The sequence below is a fragment of the Trichoplusia ni genome, assembly GCF_003590095.1.
Source record: "Trichoplusia ni isolate ovarian cell line Hi5 chromosome 18 unlocalized genomic scaffold, tn1 tig00003353_group17, whole genome shotgun sequence".
In the NCBI taxonomy this organism is placed as follows: Eukaryota; Metazoa; Arthropoda; class Insecta; order Lepidoptera; family Noctuidae; genus Trichoplusia; species Trichoplusia ni.
In genome coordinates, this window is record NW_020799784.1 from 29,279 (window position 1) to 53,956 (window position 24,678).

The 24,678-nt window shown below is 40.4% G+C and overlaps 5 protein-coding genes and 1 non-coding gene across 6 annotated transcripts; 2 read left to right on the plus strand and 4 right to left on the minus strand.

The window, feature by feature from the left end:
- Positions 1-22: 22 nt before the first annotated feature.
- Positions 23-3,173, plus strand: LOC113506520. The gene is made up of 3 exons (XM_026889357.1): positions 23-1,147; positions 1,705-1,787; positions 2,202-3,173. The coding sequence occupies exons 1-3, from the start codon at positions 1,118-1,120 to the stop codon at positions 2,317-2,319; spliced, it is 231 nt and encodes a 76-aa protein (XP_026745158.1). The 5' UTR covers positions 23-1,117; the 3' UTR covers positions 2,320-3,173.
- A 140-nt stretch (positions 3,174-3,313) lies between these two features.
- On the plus strand, positions 3,314-4,810 carry LOC113506518. The gene is made up of 2 exons (XM_026889353.1): positions 3,314-4,581; positions 4,670-4,810. The coding sequence occupies exons 1-2, from the start codon at positions 4,327-4,329 to the stop codon at positions 4,700-4,702; spliced, it is 288 nt and encodes a 95-aa protein (XP_026745154.1). The 5' UTR covers positions 3,314-4,326; the 3' UTR covers positions 4,703-4,810.
- A 46-nt stretch (positions 4,811-4,856) lies between these two features.
- On the minus strand, positions 4,857-5,743 carry LOC113506519 (U6 snRNA-associated Sm-like protein LSm6). Its single transcript, XM_026889354.1, has 2 exons — positions 5,521-5,743; positions 4,857-5,065 (listed from the first exon to the last, which is right to left on the minus strand). The coding sequence occupies exons 1-2, from the start codon at positions 5,609-5,611 to the stop codon at positions 4,917-4,919; spliced, it is 240 nt and encodes a 79-aa protein (XP_026745155.1). The 5' UTR covers positions 5,612-5,743; the 3' UTR covers positions 4,857-4,916.
- Positions 5,744-6,148: 405 nt separating this feature from the next.
- On the minus strand, positions 6,149-7,527 carry LOC113506521 (GATA zinc finger domain-containing protein 1). The gene is made up of 2 exons (XM_026889358.1): positions 6,847-7,527; positions 6,149-6,388 (listed from the first exon to the last, which is right to left on the minus strand). Exons 1-2 carry the CDS (start codon positions 7,439-7,441, stop codon positions 6,222-6,224), a joined length of 762 nt encoding a protein of 253 aa, XP_026745159.1. The 5' UTR covers positions 7,442-7,527; the 3' UTR covers positions 6,149-6,221.
- Positions 7,528-9,164: 1,637 nt separating this feature from the next.
- On the minus strand, positions 9,165-23,856 carry LOC113506522 (protein Wnt-2-like). The gene is made up of 7 exons (XM_026889359.1): positions 23,711-23,856; positions 21,978-22,075; positions 13,693-13,804; positions 13,007-13,172; positions 11,059-11,288; positions 10,553-10,695; positions 9,165-10,249 (listed from the first exon to the last, which is right to left on the minus strand). Exons 1-7 carry the CDS (start codon positions 23,758-23,760, stop codon positions 10,098-10,100), a joined length of 951 nt encoding a protein of 316 aa, XP_026745160.1. The 5' UTR covers positions 23,761-23,856; the 3' UTR covers positions 9,165-10,097.
- On the minus strand, positions 13,292-13,410 carry LOC113506523. Its single transcript, XR_003401735.1, has one exon. It is a non-coding gene; the product is annotated as a 5S ribosomal RNA (ribosomal RNA).
- Positions 23,857-24,678: the final 822 nt, after the last annotated feature.

Below are 24,678 nucleotides of genomic sequence, written 5' to 3' on the forward strand. Positions count from 1 at the left end.
ACTGATGTTGCAATTGCCTGTTAATCATTTTATTAATCAATCACAATCTGTTATTACTGTCATGTCATTTTAATTAAGACACGTTATTATGTCATATTAAGTATTATCTTTAAGTCGTAAAGCAGTCTTAATTAGGTGGAAGTATTTATCTAATAAGTTCCCTGTAATGAGCTAATAGGTCAAAATGTTATTCCTAATTAGTCATCGGTGCACTGATACCGGCTCACAGCTTTGTCTTATTTACTGTCAATAGCCGTATTCAAAACCGACGCATAGTAAAATGTCACCGTTAGCTGTCATTGTCGAGTAAACATTTTTAATGAAGCTCCTGACTAGTTTCTGACTCAATCTGAGTCCTTTACCATAAAGTGACTCGGCGGTTGGAACTAGTCGGGAAGACCGATAAACATGCGTGAGTAAACCGTTGCATAATTTTAATATGAATTGTCCACATGAAAGTTACTATAAAATATAATTACAAAAAGACGTTGTACCAATACGTAGTCATTACCATAAGATTGAAAAAAAAAACTGAGATTAGAGTGAAAAACTCTTAGTCGATACCGGCTCAGTGGCGCCGCGCTTCTGCCGCGGCTGGTTTGCGCGTTAATACCTATGATGCGTCATGCGCTTTCACTTTCGCTTAGAACTGTACTGAGCTAGCGGTTCGCGATGAACACCCACTTATATATTATTACAATTAACATATTTTGAGTCTTATTTTATTTGTTCCGTTAGTAGGTCAGTATAATATTTTTTTTAGATCAAAATGTTCGAACACAGTCGTAATAGCAAAAAACTGAAAAAAAAACATGAAATCACTACGCACAGTGTACGTAATTTTTGTTTAACACTTTGCGATTGTCTAAGATTGGTATATAAACATTAAAGTGCACTGTCTGTCTGTCGAGTTGTGTGGTGGGTCACGTCAGCCTCATTAACAGTCACCTCGTGCTTTCCCTTCCACGGCCGCGGCCCGCTCGCGCCAGTCGTTGCCGGACCCCCGACGCGGACCACACGTCTCCCTCTCGACACTTGTATATCGGGATCGCGAGACACCCTGGACGCAGTGCAGTGTACAGTGAGCTAGTACTAGCTACCCGCAGATCAGACCAGTATGGATTGCTACAAGAACCTGCTCGCGCTGGTGAGTACGCAGAGCGTTGTGTAAGTGTTGTGAAACTGTGTGTCCATGTAACAGAGGCCGCTGAGACGTGCGAGCCTCTATACGGATACGGTTATGTATGAGAAAAGTGATGTGATTTATTAAATGGTAAACGTTTTAGTAAGCATAGGAAAGTATTTGAAGGGAAGGGAGAATAGATCTAGGTAAGCGGAAATATATTATATGAAACTAGCGCGCGGACGAAGCTTACTTTCTATCTAGATAAACACAAGACGGTGTCAAATAAAATCAGCTGTGAGGCGGACATCAGGGTGGCCCGCTGACCTCAATAAAGCTTGTTGTTAGTCCTGTGGCCGGGGCATGGCGGCGAGCTGCGGGTCACTGACACACTGACTACTCTCAGGTGATTTGATGTAATCGATAAAGTTCGACCCACATCTCGCTAGATGGCGCTGTCACACATGTAAACAATATGGTGTGAGGGTTTAAAATGTGTTTTATTATTTCATTTTAAAAACGTTAAAGGTAAATGAGTAGTTGTGACTAGTCCGGTAATTAACCACTGCGTGTGTTTACAGTTGACGCTGTTGCTGTCGCTGCTGGTGGTGACGGACTCCACCATCCCGCAGCCGCGCGCACCCAACTTCCAGTACTTCGAGAGGTCAATATGAATGCATAACTACCAGATCTAAGTTATATTTTACAATACAAATTCTTTATTTTGTGGCAAATTAAATCGCACCTCATTCATGACTGAATTCCACTTTAAGCAAAAGAGGTCTAATTAGGGTTTGTTTGAGGTTCAATTAAATTCAATTCTTTATAGCATACCATAACGTTACGTAGGTGGTAAATTATAACTAGGTCCACAGCTCATTTTGGACCCTGACGGGCACAGGGCTGCTTGCATTTCTACAGTTACAAGCCGTATCTTATTCCTTTACTTATAATAATGGCGTATTTACCAATAGCACATTAATCGTTTGATTAACCGTGATGTTGTGAACTGTTTTCACGTGAAACTACTTATCCTGCGGTATAATTAAAGTGACATAGACTCGCTTATTGGTTGCAGGCCTAACTACCGATACCCGTACTACGACGAGAACGGCAAGGGCAAGCTGCTGTACGGGTACGGCGGGCCCGAGCTCTACCAGTACAAGTCCTACTCGCCGCTAGAGGGCATCTACTAACTAAACCACAATACTTAGTTTCAAACTAACACGTTGAATGTTCTATTAAATTAAATTACGTAAGCGGAAAATTAACGACAATCCATGTTGGATTAACGTTTCATGGCTTGACGTTCTACCAGGTCGCACTGGCTTTGGTCACAAACAGATTTTACTTGCGGTCTGAAGCCTACGTGCGTTATAGAAGTGCGCGTTAATTTCCCGTTAACGTAATTCAATTTAATGATTTCAGTCTGCATCGACTGAGACCAAGGCCAACTATAGATACTGTGTAAAAAGCAAACGCATTTCCGAACAATAAACTTAATTATAGTATAGTCAGTAACAGAAGTCGGTTAACACAAATTACTTGTAGGAATTAATTTCTTTATCTTTTATTCTAAGTTGTATGTTTAAGGTTCCAAGTCTATTCTGTTACCGTATAGAACAAAATTAACGAATTACTTTTTATCGTGCATAGTTGTTTCGAAATCTCATTACGTGAATAGTCTTCAGTCGCTGACTGTACTAAATCCTAAGAAGGAATCGCACCTACGTCTTATTTTTGCGTTAGACCTATGTATCGGAGGAAAACTCTGTTCACTAGTTTAGCGAGTCGCTGTTAATGAGCGCTAAACGAGATCATTGGTCGGCATTGTAAGTTTTATACATGTTGTAAGTTGTTTAAGAGATACATACGAGGTTACGGGTTTCAGAAGGATTACTTCGAACAGCGGACAAAATGTCCACAAAATGATAAAGCTGCTCCTTTATGAGTACTTAATGTTGAGACAGTTCAATATCGCGTGATTCAAATATTGTAAATATTATTATTTTTTATATTGTTGTATAATAAACAGGTATACTTAAGTTAACGACATTAGTTTTATTTTTGATTCCAAATTTTGAAATTATATCTACCCTATTCACCACGCTTGTGATAACACATTTATTTCAGTTTTCCTGTAGTGTGTCCAAAAGTAATATTATTGCGGTTATGGAAGAGAGATGTCGCTCTACGCCGACCGTTGCACTGCGGCGCTTCCACAACCATAATAAATAATAATATTATAATTGTACAATACGATTCATTACCAACTCGCTAGTTTAGCACTAGACTGGATATCTGTGTTGGAGTAGACTCACGGCTAGTAGTTATTATACAAACTTACTTAAAATATACTATGACTATTTTTAAAAGAGATGCACTGGCAAATTAATGTTATTAAGTATCGTAATCTCGGCTATATACTCACTTAAGACGGCGCCAAACCTCATTTTCCTGGTTATTTGTTCTTTTGGAAGTTCATAGTGACGTTTTCAAAAGTGCCTGAAAACCGGCCTTCTTCAAATTAAAACTTTTTATTTTGATTTAAGGGTCGACACCGACTCCTTCCGCAACCACTTAAATGATAAGATAATTTGTCATTCATTTTATTTTTACTTTGAAGTAGATTTTTTTGTAGTCGATTCGAATCCTTTTTTTATTAGTTCTACCCTCTAATATCAGATGACCTTTATACGAGTTACTGCGAATACATTTTTGGTACTTACATATATGTATTTTCTATATGTTCTGTATTTTTTGTTTAATATTAAATTCAAGAAGATTTAGTAGGACATTTTCGTAACCGTTTGTTGAGTCGATATTTCCGCATTATTAGTTTTTTTGTGTAGATAATAAAACGGCGATCATTGTCGAGGCCAGACCGGTGTAAATATTTCACGGCCTCTACCGTCGCTGTCAAGAATCTTCAAATGATATTACCATAGCCATGAGGCATTTGTATTTGTTCTGTGCAGTGTGTGCGTTACAATGTACAGAACACTTGATTACGTTCATAGGACTGTTTAGATCATACGACACAGTGGCGTCATCTCAGCGTAGATCACAACTTGAGCATGCCCTTGGCGCGTTAGTGTTAGCTGATCAAACACTAGTGTGTACACACGCAGTAGCGGCCACTACCGGTGCGAGCTAGGGTCGTGGTGGTCAGTGATCAGAGCTCAGTGGGTTATGTAACGACCATGTGGCGCGGCGTGTTGTTGTTGGTGTTCGTGACGCTGGTGGCGAGTGCTGCCAGTGTCACAGTGTACTCTAGTTTCTGGGCGCCCCTGTTCGACCGCCGCATTCTCAACTACCGAGTCGACGTCGCCTTCGACCCGCAGACGGCTCGAGCAACTCGCGACCAATACACTAAGGACTACGGCTACAGAGGAGAGAGACTCATAGCTGACTTGGGGAACGGAAAAGGACCCAGTGATGTCCCGAAAAATGTAGAGGTGAGAATGTTTAATTAGGTACTGTATTAATATGACAATTGATATATTACTCATAATGTATACTCATAGTGTAATGTTATTTGTGCAGATGTATGGAGATGTAACATTTTACTACACTTGAGAAGGACCAAGTATGAAGACACAATACAACAAAACTGAGACTTGCTACTGTATATTGTTAGTGATGGGTTAAGGAAAATATTTGTGTTGAAATAAATATTTGTTACCACAACTTTGTACTGATTGTATTGAAATATAAAAATGAAATAGCTGTGTAGTAGAGATTACCAGTTTAATGTTATTCTTATCCTAGTTATCACAGCGTCCTGCTCCGCCTACATCCGTCTCTTCTGTGTGCTGATGTAGAGCACATTGTTCCCGCGGATGAAGGCATCCCCATACTTGTTCTTTAGCTGTCCGTTCACATACTCTTCAGTCTGCTCCAGAGCTATGTTCATGTATCCGTCCAGACACGCTAGAACACCTGTTTGATTGAATACTTTTATTAATTTGGAATTACAAAAGTAGTGAAGATAATAAAAGGATTTGTCACTTTTCTTGCAGGTTTCGGAATAATTTATTTATCATAAAATGTCAAAAGGAGAAACACCTTCAGAAAATTTCTGTGATTTTTATTTGTTTGTTATGTAAACAAACAGCTTTGATTTCAGACAAAAGAAAAACAAGTACCAAATCTATAAGTTTATGCTGTACATGACGAACACACTTTCGCAAATTCCTGCGCTGAAGAAATTTTACAAAGCAGTTAAGGATTCTAATGTTGATTGAATGCTAACCTAACCTACAAATCATATAAACATGTTATTAATTTATTTTATTTCACAATAGGCACTATTTAAGTAAGTACATGCTACCACACAGTTCGTATGATCTCATAGAGTTCTCCAAGGTAATGTAAATAAACAAATGGAAGGTAACCTCTGTAGTCGACGCCGCTGTTTAGTTTCACGACGACAGGCCGGCCGTGTATTTGCTGAATGAAGGATGACAATGCCTCTTTGCGACTCATTTTAGAAGAATAACTGGCTTGTTTCGCGACAGTATTGCAATTTTATATTAACACGAAATCAAATGCCGCGAATTATATTCTGCTGTGAAACTGAAAAGTTACTATAAGTTAGTGACTGAGTGACAGGTGACATTACAATTTACATTGACAGTTTGAGTTTTGACACTTGGCCTGTTGGTTTCACTCACGAATCACGATCTGAGAATATTTGCATTTTATTTGATCTATTACATTCGGTTTGATTTGATGATCAGTAATTAGAGTGACTAGCAGGATGCGATATGCGTTTTTGAATGAGTTTAAGTCAAGGTTGCACACATATAGTGCTGATAAAGTTATGACACAATATTGAACGTAAAACGAAATGTTGCACTTTGTTATTTTTTTAATGAGCTGTATAACAGCATAAATGCCAGGAATAAGCAGTGTTTAAAAAAAAGTTTCTTTTAAGTTCACAGTTTAAGACTTCTTATCAGACCTCAATTAAAATAAATAAATAAAGAAAAGTCAAATGAGGATAATAAAAATAAGCATAAAATAGAAAATTAGGAAAATAACTTTAATTACACACTAATCATGAGTTAACATTACAGCTAAGGATAGTTATGATCTAGGTATTCTCTGTGGGCTCCAGTGTCGTCCATATGAAGCCGGTGTAGTTGTTGACCTCGTTGTCAGTGAGGGGGTACGGGCTGTTGCTTGCTTTGTAGTAGTCTGAGGGGGCGTGCATCACAAACTGCATCACTTCTAGTTTCCGAGGTAGCTCCTCTTCAGGACCTGGGGATAGGGAACAAGTGCATTAAGTATTTTCTGATATAATATTACTTAATGGATCTTAATAATAGAAATAACCTTTAGTTAAAAAATACAAAATCATTATGTAAATCCATATTTTTTGTAAATTGATTTATCAAAGCAATTACAATTGATTATTGTCGTAGAATGAGAATCTATTAAGGACAATTTTATCATACACTGATTTCCTCTGAGGAAGCAGTGAAAACTTACACATTGTGTTGAACCTAAATCATGACAATGTACATTGCAAAGGTAAGTAGGTAGGAATTAATGGTAAATATCTTAGCTATAGTAATATGTATAAAAAGTAATAATATGTATAATTGAGAATTTTGAGCATGAATAGGTAATTTCAAACTTTAAACCCTAATATTATGTGGATTGGCTCCAGTATTGTATACCAGTAAGGTAGAATTAAGAATGAACTCAGTTCTCACCAATAATATAAGTAGCGGGGTCAAAGCCTTTCTCAGGTGGTGGGCTGGCGCGGGTGGGCAGCAGCCAGGTGACGACAGCACTCTTCTCACAGTACTGGTCGGTCATGAAGCCGCGGATCTGCGCGTAATACGTGCTGCCGTCCACGTCCGTCATGGACACGATGTCGCCCACCTGCATGTACATGCCCTTGTAGAAGATGGAGTCGCTCGTTACTACTGTCGGCGTCGCCGTCGGAGCTTTCAAAGGCTGCCGTTTGAAGATGCTCCGGCGTCCACGGCCACGCGGTGCAGGAGTCTTCGGCTGGGCGGGAGCGGGCGTTTTTGCTTTATACCGAGTGGATCGCGTGCTTTTCCTAGTTCCCTTGCCTGTCGCTTTAGCAGGAGTAGTTTCTCCTTCACTTCGTCCATTCTTACTATCAGCATCGTCCTTGTCATCCTTTTTATCGTCCGGATCGGGCTTAACAGTAGTCTCTGATTTCGCTTCTTTAGTAGCCGTGTTAGAGAGATGACATTCATTGCATATCTGCCCGTTTTCGGCGGTTCGCCAGAGCAGAGAGTCGTCGGTACTACATTGAACACACGTAGGTTTAGGCATCGTGATCAACTTTGATAATATTTATTATAAACACATAGCTTCGAACAAAATAAACACAAATTGACGCTGTTTTATTTTCTGACAGATACGCAATGACAGTTGAAATTACGTTCTGTTCTATGCATGTGCCAAGGGTTTGTAATTCATATTTTAAATTATTTGCTAGTGAAATAATAACATTGTCTGGTTTATAACATAAATAAATATGAATAAATTGTAAGCGTTAATGTATTATTTCTACGAAATAGTAAACGATAATATTTTTGTAATTCACGTTGTAACAGCTGCCATCTATTTAAGAGTAGCGGTAGCAATATCTTTCTCTATAAATGATAAGAGATGTCGCTACAGGTCTTAAATTGTGGCGATGTATTATGGCGTTAACGTAAGGGTGCGTCTTTGTATAGCCCGAGTAGGTATAAACTACTGACCTGGTATATTTACGCTAGGCTAGCACTTTTACATTGATTCAATTTGCGCAACAGAAAAGTCACGTAAGTCAGTCAAGTCAAGTAAACGAAACTCATTAAAAAATTTAAGCAACAATTTTCATAGTCGATAATTATGTCTTTCTTTATAAACGTCTTCAAACTTCTTCTTGTAGTAAGAGAAAAAATAACATTTCTTAACTTTATAAATGCGAAAATATTAAAAAGTTCTACTAAATAGGTTGGTACCCAACGGAAGCCTGTTTAAAAAGTTACTTCATCATTAGTTGTTGACATCCGAACCCCGTCCCTGCCCTGAAGCGTTGCAACTTTGTGTTCGGCTACATAAACTTTTAATTAACACCCTCATTACATACTTTTTCAAACAATTTATATCTCAACAAATACTTATATTTTTGTTTTTTGGACATTTAGAGAAAATATTTATGTACTTCTGTATGGAGATATTTGTATATCCCTCCATTTATGTTTCGGTGGAGCTTTACGTGGCTATAAATTAGTGTTGGACACGGCAAACAGCGCGTTACGAGATACTCGGCGATACCGCACATAACTCAGCGAGCACGCGCACATGCAAATAATGTCGCTTTGTGATGAATGTGCTAGCCTCACAGATGCGTAGCTAGCCTCCACAGAGGACGGAGGAATACCTCATAAGTAACGTGTAAGCTGGCAGTGTTTAGAGGCCATTAGTACCAGCAGCTAAGGTGTAACTACCACTCTTTTTCCTGCCTTTTCTTGAACATATTAAAAATACTTGAGGTCAGTACAAAATTTGTTTTTCTTCCAACCTTATATCTTCTTCAACAACTTCAACTTCTGTCCACCTAAGCCTTCTAATATTAAAACTACCTAGTACTTGCAAATTTTAATCGAAGAGAGTTTTTCGAACATTATACTATAGAAATGGACAATCAGTGATGCTTTATCGTCTATTAATCTCGCTTCTGTTTATATTCGTCTAGGAGTATTATGGCTTATGAATACTTACGACTTTTCAGCTTTAAATGTAAAACAACGTGCTGAACGATACGACATGTAGGATCCATTCATCAGTTATTGTAGCATATGGAGCTAACTGCGCGCTTTATGGTAGAACACCCATTCTGCGAACGCGGTGTTTATGCTGGTATGTATACTAATTACCTTACAGAGTCATTTCTTCAGATTTATAATTATAATCAACGCATTTAAAGCACCCCATTTCAGGCCTACCGCATATAAAAACTTTTTGTTCGGTTTTTCATGAGTAAAAGCAGAGAGAAACAACAACATTTTGTGTGGTAAATCGTTTATTGTCGGCGTCGTGTGACGAGTCCTTGAGTGCGTCGGGTGTTGCAGAGGAGTCCTCACGAACTTTGGATCCCTTTTACAGTTGTAGAAGCGAGACGCCGCTGTACGCCGTGTAGTGCACTGTCTCGCTTCTAAAGCTTCAATAATATTGCTTTCATTCGAGGTGTTAGGCCCTTCGTCAAAATGTGAGGAACCAGGTTCTCTGGATGCGACGCACACAGCGAGGGTTACGTGATAATGTTTGATATGAATATTCTGTGAGCGGTGTCAGGCGGTGTGAGCATGATCATATTGTGTACATTTTATAATAAAGTATTACGATTAGGAAGTACAGAGGCAAGTTACATAAAATACTAAAATACACATTCCAAATCATGATAACACAATGATCACTGTTCGTACGATTTAACTCTAACTTAATTGATTACAGTAGATTTAAATTAATTATTATGTTGTTATCACAAATGTTGTCGAACTTTACACTGGTGTAGTATTTAATAAATTACTTAAACATTAATTTAATCACTATAGTTATTTAACACTTTGTTCACTTCATTTCACTTATTGCCTGCAAATCATTGGGTTCGGATTTATTTGTTCATCGTCGTCTATGTCCAATAGTACACAAAATGAAGTGAAACGTTAATTAGTCCACAAGTAAATATAATTAAGTGTTACATTGTCATTAATATGGCTACATTCAGGAATTATTTTATAATCACTATGACATGAGGGCTGACGGCTGCAGATGCTGCTGTGAATCGTTCATTTTTAGCCATCGCACAACTAGTTCACCCCGCTTTCGAGGTATATCTCGATATAGCAAGCATTGATAAATAGTCCTATTCAGATAGGGGCATTGCTTCCTTCGTTGCCTGCCGCTCCACGACCTACCGGCCCTCGCTGGGCTGGCGCTAGTTGCAGACGTGGGTCTCGGTGCGCGCCACGCAGGTGTCGCAGGACACGCGGCAGCACCAGTGGAAGCGGCACCGGCACTTGCTCTCCAGCACGCGCCGCACCGTGCTGTAGCCGCGCCCGCAGCACAAGGACTCGCACCCATCATCACCTGGGAACAAACATTTTTTACTTTTGGATTTCAGTTCTGGACACCCCAATACAACGGTACTTGTACTTACTTGCTTTTTACTAACCCATTGGCCATCAGCCCTGATCTTGTAATCGATTTATTAAATCGTAAGATTATATCTATCAGCTAGATTTTACGCACTGAAAGACATTGAAAAGACAATTTCTCTGGTATCCACAACTTATTTATTTGGTTGATAAAGGATCCTGAGAGTACTCATAATAGGATAATTTAACGAAATATTGCAGATTAAAATGCTAAGTAAGGTAACGGCCATGTTACCTCTGGAGGTGCGGTTGCAGAGCCTGGCGTGCGTGCCGAACGAGCCGGCCGCGTCGTCGCGCTCGCAGTACGACGGCGATGGCTCCAGGTACACCAGGTCTGACTTGCGCGGCACCCGCACCACGCCCGGGTTCGACTTCTGTCTACAAACAAAACAATTACTATGAAGGTAAAGGAACACAATAGCACCTGTCAAAGTCTAGCGACTGATCAAATAGCGGTGGCAAAGATTTAAGACGATACGCTCATGTCTTAAGTGATATGGCAAAGTGTTTAGTGGAGCCAAGTCTTTAGTGTCAGCTGGAAGGCTGCCTTCACAGGTGTCGGAAGTGGCGCACAGAGAGGCATGTAGAGGAGCTCCCGGAACTAGATAATCTTCAGACCATCATTGGTCGGAGACTAGCTTCGTATCATCAGTAATTTGTATCGTCGTTTCAGAGCACTGCTGGCGCTACTGATATATGTCTTGGACAGCTATGTCAGCAGCCTATTCGTGCGTATATTACCTCCTGACAAGCACGAGATGCGTGTGATGCGGCTGGTTCCTCTGCGCGGCGGCGGGCGGGGGCGCGCGCGCGGGCCGCTGCGGCGCCACGTGCTTGGCGCGCAGGTAGCGCGAGCGCAGCGCGCCCGCCGCCGCCGGGAAGGGCGCCAGCGCGCGCCAGCACGTGCGGACCGCGCACGACCCCGACACGCCGTGACACTTGCACTCGCGACGGACCAGCTCCTTCACCACCTGCACATAACAACTAGGAGTTTACGGAGATCGCCCAGAATTAGACAGACCTAAGACCAGTGTATATAGCAAAATGTCGTGTTTAGATGTTGTGATGCCTTTATCATACCCAAATTATACGTTTCTATAAAGCATACCTAATTAACTGTGAATGAAAATTCAGGAAAGCGAAGCGAAACAGCGCCATCAAGTTTATATCCATGAAGCGCTATGTTTCCAACTACACGAGGTATATTTTTTTCTACTTGGGTTTTAAATTTGCACTATGAGCACAGCACTCAGCCCACTGGACTCGGGCGCGCATTATTAGCGGCGGCAAATATTACCCTACCGCGTGCTATTAACAGGAAAGAAATAAAACGGCCGCGAGATGAGCAGTTTGTATGATTGTATGGTTAATAGGAGTATGATTGCATGGACGGGCTCCACGTGAATGTTACACGAGTGTCTGGCGTGTGAGAACACAGCTCTTGTTGTTTTATAACTCATTAGGTGAGGATATTATAGGAGAAAATTACGCTCCTCGCTGTATGTATACAACCATAACTAGACAGATATAATTTAACTAATAGGCGGTTAAGTTTCATGTTGAGCTGAAGTCAGGCTTGTAGATTTTGGTTAAGGAGAAAGCTAGTGTTTGGCAAATTATGAAAGTCTTTCTAAAAGGTTTATCGTGCTGGTGTATGCAAGCACGTATACGTGTAATGATGTGTGGATAATTCGTACGTTAAGTAATTGCGGGAGCGGCGCGGACTGCCGGCCCGGTCGCCGCCGGCACCGCACGCCGCCGGAACGAACCGCGCGGCCCTTGTTCAGCATATCATTAGATGGTAGGATAGTGTTCAGGGGTATAATCAAGTGGAGTTACTTACCGTACCGGGTACTTACGACTATTGTTAGCTATTTAATGGTGTAATTGTGTGATGCCTAACATTAATCTGTGATGATGCAGAGCTGCACGCGCTTGCTCTGCCCACGGACAAGAGTCGTACGGTGGTATAAATGTACAAGTTGAAGGCGAAATGGATAAGAAACTGGAGACCAGATACCAGAGAGTTGTAGTCATTAATTTAATTAAGTGCTGTAATGATAGATAACAGGTCCCGCTAATAAATAATGGTAGTTAAGTTAATATCAGCGGGAGGTGGGCGGGGGTGGCCCTCGCAGGCCTGCCGGCAGGAGGGGGAGGGGGGGGGCGTGCAAGTTGTCAGTAAACACATAATATTAGTGTTAGAGGTGCACTTTCACATTCCGTGAGTGACGCCATTACTCCAGGCGAAGCTGACAGCCAACCATTACACCTTTAACGACCACCAACACCAATACCGATACAAATACTAATAATGATTGAAGTCCGATACCGACAACTATGTTTGCTCGCCAACTTAAGTACCAATTGATTGTATTTATATGAACTTCAAAACTTTGTACTTACATGTTTACAAAAGTATTCGCTCTGAGACAAATTGGCCGGGAAACACAACGATTAATAAGGCAAGGTGACTACAAGTTTCTGCAATTAATCTGATAGCTCTACAAAGCTTCTATTACAGCAGTACCTACACACAATATTGCTTTAATTGTGCAGCCTCTACCTTTGTTAGCGGCAACACGAGGAAGGCAGCCGCAATACTCTGCGTGCGTCCTGTCACTAGCACCTTACCCCGTCTCCCCGCTAGCATATCCGACCAGAGCATGCAGTGCAGGTGCGGAGGTACCTCGCTCACCTTGCGGCCGACGCGGTTGTTGTGCAGGTTCATGAGCGCGCGCGCGTCGCGCTCCAGCTCGCGCGCGTCCAGGAAGCGCCGCGCCAGCCGCGCGCCGAACGCGCCCACCGCGCACCCGCCCCACTCCCACTGCTCCGACACCGACGAGCCGCGACGCCTGCACTCAACACAACACTATTAGAACAATCAAAATACGTTAAATTCAAAAGTCCATCCATAAAAAGTCAGTCATCAAAAAGTTACTCAAAGTTATTGGAACCGGTAAAAAATGCAAAAAGCCAACGACACGCGGTATTCCCAGGCGGTCACCCATCCAAGTACTAACCGCGCCCGATGTGGCTTAACTTCGGTGATCGGACGAGAACCGGTGTATTCAACGTGGTATGGACGTTGGCGATATAGATTCCGAAATACATCGATTGTAGCGAGGTAGGTAGTTTTTGTTGTTATTAGCCCAAAAAAAAAATCAAACTTAACTATCAATCGAGTAGACTATCATTACAAAAGTTAGTATTTCCATAACAAAGTCTTTGATTTTGTTATTTAGAAAAACCTACAAACAGTTTTGGATCTATCGTAACTGCTGGTCGCCAAGCAGCTTTATAATAATATTTAATAAACAGGATTTAGATCATTGATTGGTCTCCCCTATTCTAGACAGTGTGTGTGTATGTTACCGGTTGGTGGTGCAGGAGCAGGCGGGCAGGTCGCCGCGCGCGCACGCCGCGCTCAGCGCGTGCGTCACACCCGCCGACGTGATGGCGTACGTGAAGGCTGCCTCCGGGTTCGCTGCAACAACAGGCAAGTAACATCATTTTCACAGGTGTTTAAGATTTATAGGGCAGCTTTACCATCAAGAAGAATTGTATCGTTATATGATATGTAAATTTAGTGTAAGTGTGTATGTCATCGAATTTCTCAGATATGACTAGATCAATATGTTTTTTTTTGTATGGATCTGAGTGGTTGGCTAGATCTTTTATAATATTTTAAATTCACAAATTTTCCCGGAGTTACTAATTTGGCCGGTTCAGCAACCCTAAATAAAAGTCACATATTTCCATGTTATTATAATGATGTTAAGTGTTACTAAGGAATTCTCTATACCAACTAACATGCCTTAAGGTTCGGTAATCGGACTATGTATCTAGCCATCCCAACAAAACGTAAACGAAACCAGAAAAATAATAATGCTACTTTTCCATCCTTAATTTGCTTTCGCAGATAAGTTCGCGGTAGTCGTAGTCCAGCCCTGGCGAAACACTCGGCATTATCCACTCCCGTTCGTCCATCAACAGGTCGTCGTGTATCGGCGGCGGTGTTTATATTGAGGTATTATATTACGATATTACCATATCAGGCGGCTCGCGAGACACGCGACAGCGAGTGAAATGTTACGTAGCGGAATACATGAATAGCAATACTCACTCCGGCTTCAGTAGTGGTGCTGTGCTATAGTGTGCAAGGAAGTGGCAGTCACCATGTGAGGTAGGTCAGCGGGACCGCGGGGAATGTACAAAAGGTGTCTTTGTGCACGTGATTAGTATGTTTGTTAAAGCACAAGGATTAAAATCCTCACGGAGGGAATCGTTTTTTTTTTTAAAGACTGTCTATGATGTCGCATCTGTTTTGTCAATGGTACCAGTCTCCTTAATAACAACACGGAAGGTGACGAGACACACTGTACACTTAAGATAGTTTATATTATGGAAGCCAATATATGAAACTTATATTCCGTTCCGAAATGTATTTTATTGCGTGTGCCCATATACAGATAGTGGAATGTCCAGTGGTGACCACACTCAAATGTTTGGCTTCAATCGGGTCGTAACTCAGAGATCATGTGGAAACTTTATTATATGACTAAAATGATCGCAGGATTAAGTTTTCCGCCCGACAATGGCTCTGCATATAAATTTGCACGACGACTGAGAAATTGCATCGTCACCGGGTTCCATTTAAATCTTATTCATCTAGAGAGATCGTCTGTGCGTATTTGTAAGAACACTGATGATTGATCCGATTTTTATTCACACTGCGTCTGACGGCATTACTGTGGTTATAATACACTGCCGCTTATGATATATAGAGTTAGATACCAGAGCTGGGTGGACACGCAATGTATTGCATTTGATAAAAGCTTTTGTTTTTGTTTTGGTTCACATTATTATCATTCCCATGAATGTTCTTCCTACATTTAGCTCTTTCGTATCCATTCATTAGCGGCTATCCGAGTCCCGTCAGTCCGACTGTCAGTGACGTGTCAGTGTCAGCGGAGGAGTGTCAGTCACGTGGTAATTATTCTGAGTGCTGACACCGAGCAAATGTATTGATAAGTGCTGAATACTAAGCGCGGTGACTAACACCACTCGCACCAATTGCTCGGAGGGACTCATATCTTTGACTACAACTTAGAAATGGTTGTAAAGGTGGTGCTAATTTACAAAAGAGATAAAATAACACAGCAGTGATTACATAAAACGATAAGCTCCAGAAATATTTTAAATTGATGTTTACCGTTTATTTAGTGATGATATAAATAAATTATCACAAAATAAATTATCTTTTTTCTTTTTATAAACTAACATTATTTTTTTGGTCATGGCGTTGCAAGTGCTCTTAGAACCCGCCTGTTCTTAAACTAATGGTAGAAATAAATAGGTACTGCTACAAAATAGTTGGAAATAACACTGTTTTAGGAAAAATATCTTCAAAACTGGCGTTTCATCAAAAAATACTATCAATTTTTCATTTACATTTTTGATTACTATCGTACACTACGTACGTTGAATCGTGTTCTCAAACTTTACCAACCAGAACACAAGCCAAGCACTTGCCTATTGTCACAATCCTTTCTACCCACAATAAATCAGTCCGGGGCGAGTCCGGAGGGCGCGCTTGTCGCGTTATCTCCGCCGTCGGCTCTACCCGGACATATACGTATCGGTGTCCGGGACAACACTTCTATAACTCAATTAGTTAGTAAGCACGACAGCTCGTGTAGAACACGCTGTTAACAATATTAATGAAGCCGTATTATCGTGTTTACTTGGAGGCCTATCTTTTGACATAACTTGTCTTGATCGTTCTAATGGTAATAATGTCACGATGAGGTATTACGAAGATTTAGTAGCTGGAGTTTTTTGGAACCGTAACGTTTTAATAATATGTAATTATATTTTTGATCCTTTTATGAGTGAGCTACAGGGAGTAATAACCAAAAAAATAATTACAGACGTTTTTAACGAATACAATTCGTATTCAGGAAATCAAATCAGTTGGTTACTTAAGTAGCACAAGTTATTTAATTAATAACATATTCCAAGTCCGGACCTGTTCGTTTCCGTCGCGTATCTTCGTAATTGTAAGTGCACATCACATTAAGAAAGTCCGATATGATTGCAGTAGCGACTGTAGCTAGTAATGCGCGCCTCGAGCGACACACGCCCGGTACTAGCTGATTGCTGGTCATTTGCGACCACTAGTCCTACCTAGATACCTTAAACTATTATAATTACAGTTGTGGAAGAGAGACACCGCTCTACACCATATAGCGCGCTGTCTCGCTTCCACAACTGCAACAGCGTTCCTTTGAGTGTTAGCGGTAGATCCTTTGAGATGTAATAGTGACCACCACTTCGGGCTCAGGAAACAGAGGCGCGATGTGTGTTATTTAGACACAGACAGAACTAACATTAGTCAGCGTTTAACTGTGACTCGGTCTTGTCAATGGGAGATGTAACGTGATTTGTAAGTATAGCCTGTGTTTGTCCGGTTCGAGAGCTGTCATTGGACTGCCCGCTGACTGAACGTTTCCATCATAAATCTGTGGGAGACAGGCGAGTGTTGGAGCGCCGCGCTCCAGTGACCGCCGCTGTTATTTACGACGTCGGTAATCCTGTGACTCTGGGCAACCGATACAGGTGACATACAAGCTATTTACTTGTATGTGTATCTGTGATACGTCACGAAAATAGAAAGCACTCATGTGAACATTATCAACCTATGTCTTAAAATAGTTGAAGGATAAAGAGTACCGTTATAATTTGATTCTGTATTACATGATTTATTTTTACATAATATGTATGTAAAATATTTTTGAGCCGTTTGGGGTCGAAACGTTCGGGACATGGGGACCAGGTGCACGAGTTCTTTATAAAGAACTCGCAAAGCGTTTGGTCGACTCTACACGTGATCAGAAGGCTGGTCTATATTTTGCCCAAAGAATTAGCATTGCCATACAACGTGGCAATGCAGCCAGCCTTCTGGGCACGTTTCCCGACTTTGGCAGGGATGAGGATATCTTTTTTGACGCTTTGTAAATAATGCATATTTTTCTTTTTATATTGATATAGCTTTCAATATGTAAATATTAGTTTAGTTTAGTTCCTAGATACTCCTAATTTTAGATGATCAGAACAACTAAGTGTCAGATATTAAAATATGTATGTTAAATTAATATTCCGAATCATAATTATGAGAAGATTAATTATTTTAACTTATACTAACGACCGCGTCAGTTGCATTTTTCAACGGCGACTTCTTTTAAGTTTTACGCCTTGATCACGACACTAACTGCGGGTGATTACACATTCAGTTTCAGTTGAATCCGGAGTAGTTTCTTCATAAAAAGTTTATTTATATTTGTTCTTTACAATATAGATTTACTATTTATCATATAAAAAGTATTTCTAGAATATATATGAATATAGGATATACACATCAATTAGAACACCGTATCAAGGTCGCTTCACGGTTTATCATATAAGTATGCAATTAAAAATAAAAGCTATCAATTTGTTTGTAACAGAGGGATATGCCAATAAACACATATACAGGAATGTAGTAAGTCGTAGTGGAGTCGGCTCAATTACTGGCCGATACTACAAAAAAACAAACGCGGTTTAATTGACAAGAGGCAACACCGCGTGCGGTGACGACACGACCAATGTATGTATGTAATATTTGATTATGGTAACACCGTATTATGAAAAATATGGTTAATATGCTTACACTTGATTAATATACAATTATTGATATTTATATTGACAATCGTTTAAGTTAAGCAGAAGATCAGATTATCTGCAAGTGAAATGATAAGTATGACATATTATTGTGAATGACTGTATTGATCTTCTTTAGTCAGTATTGTACCCTGAAATTATTATTTGTTACAAATATTTGCAACAGCACAGCTATTTTTAGAAGATTTAACACATTAACATTCTTGTTTCTCTGCGCCACCTCTTGGTTGAGTGGCAGAGAATGCCTCTGGCATTAAGTCCGCCATTACACATATTTGTATAAGAAGTTTTAAATACATAAATAATAAATTAGGTATCCAATTACTTTCTTCATCAATTTTTCAGAGTTTTTGGATCTTCTTCCAGTAGCACAGAATACAAATGCATGATGCAAGATAAGCATGAAAGCATACAATTCTTGCCTTTAACCCATGCCCATTATGCTTACTCACTTTTGGTTCACTCAAATACCATAACATAAATTGATCGATTACTATTCACAAGCCTACAAAAACACCCTAAAATACCTACCCTTAATAATTAATACCATGTGATCTGATCGCCGTCTGCTGGTGTAAAGAGCTACTCTTTATGCAGTAGTGCGTCAATTACGCGAGCTGTATAAATCACGAGTGTGGGTGTGATCTCACACGTCCACGACGCGGACGTGACGTCACAACACACCTCCAACACACACTATTTACTATTCATTTAGTTTTATAATTACGTAGATCCAGTATATCAAAAAGTCTAAGAAGTTTTCCAGGGTTTAATTTTAGGAACAATATTGAACGCATTCTCATGAATTGAGTTCAACGTTCACGGTTCATTTGATACAGACATGCTGAATGCGTATTGTTGTAATAACTAGCTCATACAGGATGCTCCGTGTAGACTTGTAGAGCAGTGAGTCTGGACGACAAATGCCAGCCAGTGATCGATCGGTCCATTGATGGGTATTAGGTATAATGATATTCGCAAACCAAAGGCAGGTTAGACCCTGTTTCCACACACACATTTCGAATGACAATGTTATATCATTATGTAAAGTTGAAAAAAACATTTCTCCTTATTGTTGTTTAGTTAGTGTAGCTTATTATTGTGGAAGCAGGAACCAAAACGTGGACGACGCGCGAGCTCGGCGGTTCAGGTTTAGTCAGTAAAAGTCTGACACTACCCGTCTCCTCCCCCGAGGAATTGTTTGGAGTGGCTGTCCATGAGGGTTCAGTATACGGCGTAGAGCTGCGTCTCTCCTCTACAACAGCAGCAACCTGTCACCTGTCACCAACCTGCCAGGGAACGATCCACAGGACCAATGGACATTCCTACTTATTAAATATATGATTAATACCCAAAAGCAAGAAAGGAACATCTTAAGTTCGATATTTTAATTTCAGATGTTTTTGTAAACATTTAATTAGCAAGGTGAAAGGCAAGCACGACGCGTGGCCTCCGCTCGGCTGTAACACACGTGTCTTAATAAATTATTAATTAATATATTATGTCGATGGTCACTACCATAATTTATATTGCATGCATCGTCGCTTATAGTAACGAGTACATGTCCATAAGGCAGTTGTAAAGCGTTTTAAGGTTTTGGTTTACTTTTGCGGACGTGACGTTTCTTACTCTAGACATAGCGGGTCAGATTTTCTCAGCAAAAGGTAAGAATTTATCATGACCCACATTTAAGAGCACTTTCTGCAGAGATTTTTTTCTTGTCTCTGTCAAGTGGATAGATTTTTTATGGTTTCACCACACGTCTCCCTGTTTGCGAGGTGGTGTCGATCAAGCAGAGGCCGGTGTCTCCGGTGACTAATCAAATCATTGAACTTTTAGCGAGTGGCGGGTGATTAGCATAATGCATTCTAAATCAATTGGCCGTTATCTTACATTCGGACATTTAAATGGCAATATTTCAAGATAGCGATCTCGAACGTTTTGGATATAAATATGATCGGTTTGTATAAATATTCATGCGGCGGCCATTAGCACACGTCAGACGGGCAGCAGACAGACCCAGACACCGTCTGGACAATGAACTAGGCACAACACACCTAGCGAGGAACAAAGGATGGTGTGACACGTGATCTCATATGTGTTTGGTATTCTTCACGCCCTTGGCTCGGCAATTGTATACCCATGAGGTTTGGAGACAAAATACTAACTATTAAAAAGCGAAAGCTTCTTCAGTTATATTTAAATGTGAAAATGATCATCTATTATTTTCACCTGAACCTGACCATCTTTCTTTAAGGCAAATACCAAATAGCTTACTGAATTTTGGCCATTTAGGGTTCAGTCCATCCAGAAAAAGTTCAGTCTATTTTCAATAAAACTGTCAGGGAGACTAATTGTTCAGCTTGAAGCTACATTGAACGTCGTGAGTACTAAGAATGTAATTTTCATTAGAGAATGTAATTTTCATCACGGCGCGGTCGCTGCAGTGGGAGGCGGCCGACACGACCCGCGCCGCACGCGACGTCGCGGCGGTCACTCATGCTGTACCTACTGGAGATGTAAATTAAATCTATATACATAAAGGAAACGTGACAGTGAACTGAAATTATATTATAATAACTTTCGTGAGGCAGATTCATAGTCGTTTGTTTAACAACGGTTTCTTCGTCAGCGATACCGAAACTTTCAAAAGTAACGATGTCTCTCAATAAAAAGAGCTTTACTTGGTGACTCTGCTTAGATTTAAGGAAAACCGAGATTACACACCAAACAGTGGATGTTGCGAGGGTACTATTACTAAGATTAAAAAACCAGTCTTAACGTAAACTCGAACAGTGAAATCAAAAGCTCGCTACCAATTACCTAATAAGATTTTTTACAAAGTACATAAATCACTTTTACAACCTGCGCGGTGAGCTTTTATATAGAAACCCAATAAAACTAATGAAGGTGACGTGTCTCGTGGATATAAGTCATTGGTGACGTCATCATAATTGTAACAGCATGTATTATATGTGAGGAGGAAGCTATTCATCACGCCTCTGCTGATCCCCGCAGATTACGGGATAAGGACGCGAGCGCGCATAATGCGAGGTAACAGTATCGACGGGTCATCTATAATGTGCGGCGGACTGTAGCTGTGCCTGTTACAGTAATGCATCCGCTTGAGATGTATTGGGCGTTTAAGTGATAGAAATGACTGATGAAGCAGATCTACAATATATCCTGTTGCTGCTGTAACGGACGACGTCAGAGTACGTTTTCATGAATTCCTATTTTTCGTATGACTATCAAATTCACTTAACTAACAGACTGAAGACCCATTTCTCCTACGGCATTAGTATGACAATATTATTTAAAGTACAATTTAGACTTTTGTCTCAACTTAGTCTAGATGAAAATCCGATGAGATGCAATGGTATTACATGAACATAACGTAAACTTGTTAATATGGTAATAAACTCGTTGTCTGTAGGACGCCACGGATGGTGCATTGTCTATTTAGATTGATCTGCGGTTCTTCAATACAGATGTAAGCTAATCGGATTAGTGAGAGGATGTGACCGCGAGACCACGACGAGCACCTAACAAACGCGATGACGTCACTCTCACAGCTTTTGTCTCCGCTAGTAGGATTTGGATATCACTATATACAGAACTCGTTCGCCCCAGTTCTGACACCGGATGTGGCTTTTATTGTTCCTATAATAATCTTTAATGCATTATGTGTTATTTATTAGCTTGATAGACAAATAGCTGATTATGGAGCAGCCGTTCTCATAAGTAAAAATGTCTTCTAAAAGGTTTTCTATATCCCCACGGAAAAAGGTAATAAGGTCACTGGGGTCAAACAAAAATAAGGATATATCTATGAAAAGTTTTGTGAAAAGTCGTCTAAATCCTCTTTTTTTGTTCTATGCTTGCCTCACCCCGTAGTTATCACCTCGTGATGATATGATATAAGTTGGAGGACTCACCGAGCGGCATGACGTGTCCGAAGTGGTGTCCGTCGCCGACGCCGGAGCAGTTCCAGCGGCGGCCGGCGAGCTGCGCGCGGCACTCCGCGTACGCCATCCTGCACCACATAGTCGCGTGTTATTGTATCAATCAATATGGATGGATGGTTTCCATTTGTTACTATTGCAGACGTTGCTTTACAGGATTATATAATCGTAATAACAGATTTTTAATACTCTGGACTGATTCATGGACAGGTTTTGCTGATGATTTTTTTTTAAATGGACTTAATTTAACACCTAGATTTGACTTTTAGGACGTTTAAAACCTTTTATAAGTAATTCTCGTCTAATATAATTTTCGTATTTACAGGCAACTTCCTGTAAATCTAACACCTCTTGTATTTTACAAATGCATTGACGAATAAAAAGATTTGTATTTGTATCTGGCGGAGAATTTTTCTTTTTTAGTGGAAATTACAAATCTTAATAGTGTTGTAGATAGGTGAGGTACAAGAAAGTTGCCCATCCAGCTGGACCTTAAGTGTGGCAGTGGACTTGTCGTATATCAGTCAGACATGTAGCGGAGACACGGCCGACTTTAAATGATTACCTTAATAGACTGTGTCTCATACTCGATCACGCAGAATGATCAGCTTTAGATTAAATCACTTGTAATAAATTACACAAAGCCTTTCCATCGGTCTTTGTCATACTTACTGGACCTGATATATCTCATCTAGTCGGACTTAATTGTACAATAAATTAGACAGACTTGTGTTTATATAAACAAGTATTGTATTAGTTTGACGTATCTATTGTCAGTCGTATGTTTGTTGGGAAATTAATTTTATATGAGGCCTTTGAGCCACATGCAGCCAGCGAGTGATGCGAAATGACAGCGAGACGCAAAATACGTATAACTATTCTGCTTCAAAAGTTTCAACTTTGATCAAGCTCATCCATGTAAGCCAATTAGAAACTTCAGATCAGGTTCAGACACAAAAATATCCTCAAGCTTTAGTGAAATCTTAAATCATGTTACCCCAGGGCACAGCGCTAGGTCCAGTGTTACTTCACCTGCAACAGGTGCAGGCAGATGGTGGGTGGTGTTACATTGCTTTAGTTTTAATGTAGATCTAATCTGTATTAATATTAATTTGAGAGCATTGTGCAAGTCTGCTCGCAACAAATTAATTTCGATTTAGTTGAGGTTACATTTGCAATTTTGTAGAAAAGTTCTGCCTTCGCTGTCAGCGTAAGTAGTAATAAGGAAATTAAAACATCAAATGTTGTATGTCCCCATTTATAAACATATAAATTGCCGGGTAAAATGTGAAGAAAATATCACAATTTTCCCCGCAGCCAGCAAGTTACACGAGGACTAAAGGTCAAAGGATATACTCTATCTAGTTATACATAGCCACATTCGAAGGATATTTATTAGCCGTAGCGATTAATTCCGATTAATCGGATAAGTGGCCAATAAATCGTTAATCGGTTTATCGACAGCAGCAATCTTTACGCCACTCGTATTTATGTGTCTTCTATTATATCGTAACTTTATTATGGCTTTAATTCAATTACCTTTGACTTTATTACCCCTTGGATTAAGAGTTTTTGGTCATTATTTATATTAGAGTTCACTAATAGATCTCGTGTTTGTTAAATACCGTTTTTGATCTACATCAAACATGGAGAATTAGAGGTTTGTCCAAAAGCACCGATGGGATAGACTTGTATGCAAGTATTACCTGAGGCCATCCCCGATGGCGGCGATGGCGGCGGGCGACTGGCGGCACATGGCCCGCTGGCGCTCCGTGAGGCCGGGCGCGCGCGCGCACACCAGCGCCGCGCCCAGCGACCCGCCACCGCACGCCGCTAGTCTGCAACAACACCAAACAATCATACAGTAAATATAACAAAACTTAAATCAGATCGAAGTCAACTACTCCAGGTCTACGAATGGAAATATTAGCTAGAAGACATATATTTTTATCATGTGCTGTCCTTTGTGTTATTTCAGTCTTGTAATAAAAGCTCGCATCAAAAGTGCTCTTTACTGATATTAATTTATTCCTACACTTAATACACGCACCCTTTTAATGTCGCTTAAAGCATTATCTTATCTATGAGGCTGTCAATGACAATAACTCGTCTCCGCTGAACTCAAATGAATGGCCTCCGCCGTAAGCCATTAGCGTGGCGTATTGTTGTGTGGCAGTGTGGTCGCGCGCCGGAGCGCAGTTCCGCTGCGCCCGCGCCGCTATTATCTACACTCAAGCGAACAAACACACGACAAATAAGAGCGCTTCCTGACACCGCATGACACGCGGCGCGTGCCGGTCATAGCGGGTGTTGAGCAGGCGTTATAATCACATGTGGTACATGATAATCTGCTCTTAATGAATTTGGCCCGTGATATGAACAGATGTTTTCACCAATTAAAATCATAATTAGTACCTATCTAATTATTAATTTGTAAATAACAAATGAAAATATACAGTGAGACAATAAAGTCAAGTGTGCGCAGTAGAGAACACATTCACACACAAACGTTAACCAATGATTAATACACCGCCTGAATGTTAATTATTGTCACAACACGTACGTTCCCTTTCGAGGCAATTACACGAATTAACAAGTTTTCTAAGAAAACTAATTGTGTTTATAAACACGGGCATGTTTGTCTGTTTGTCGCGCGGGTAATAAGGCATTGTTG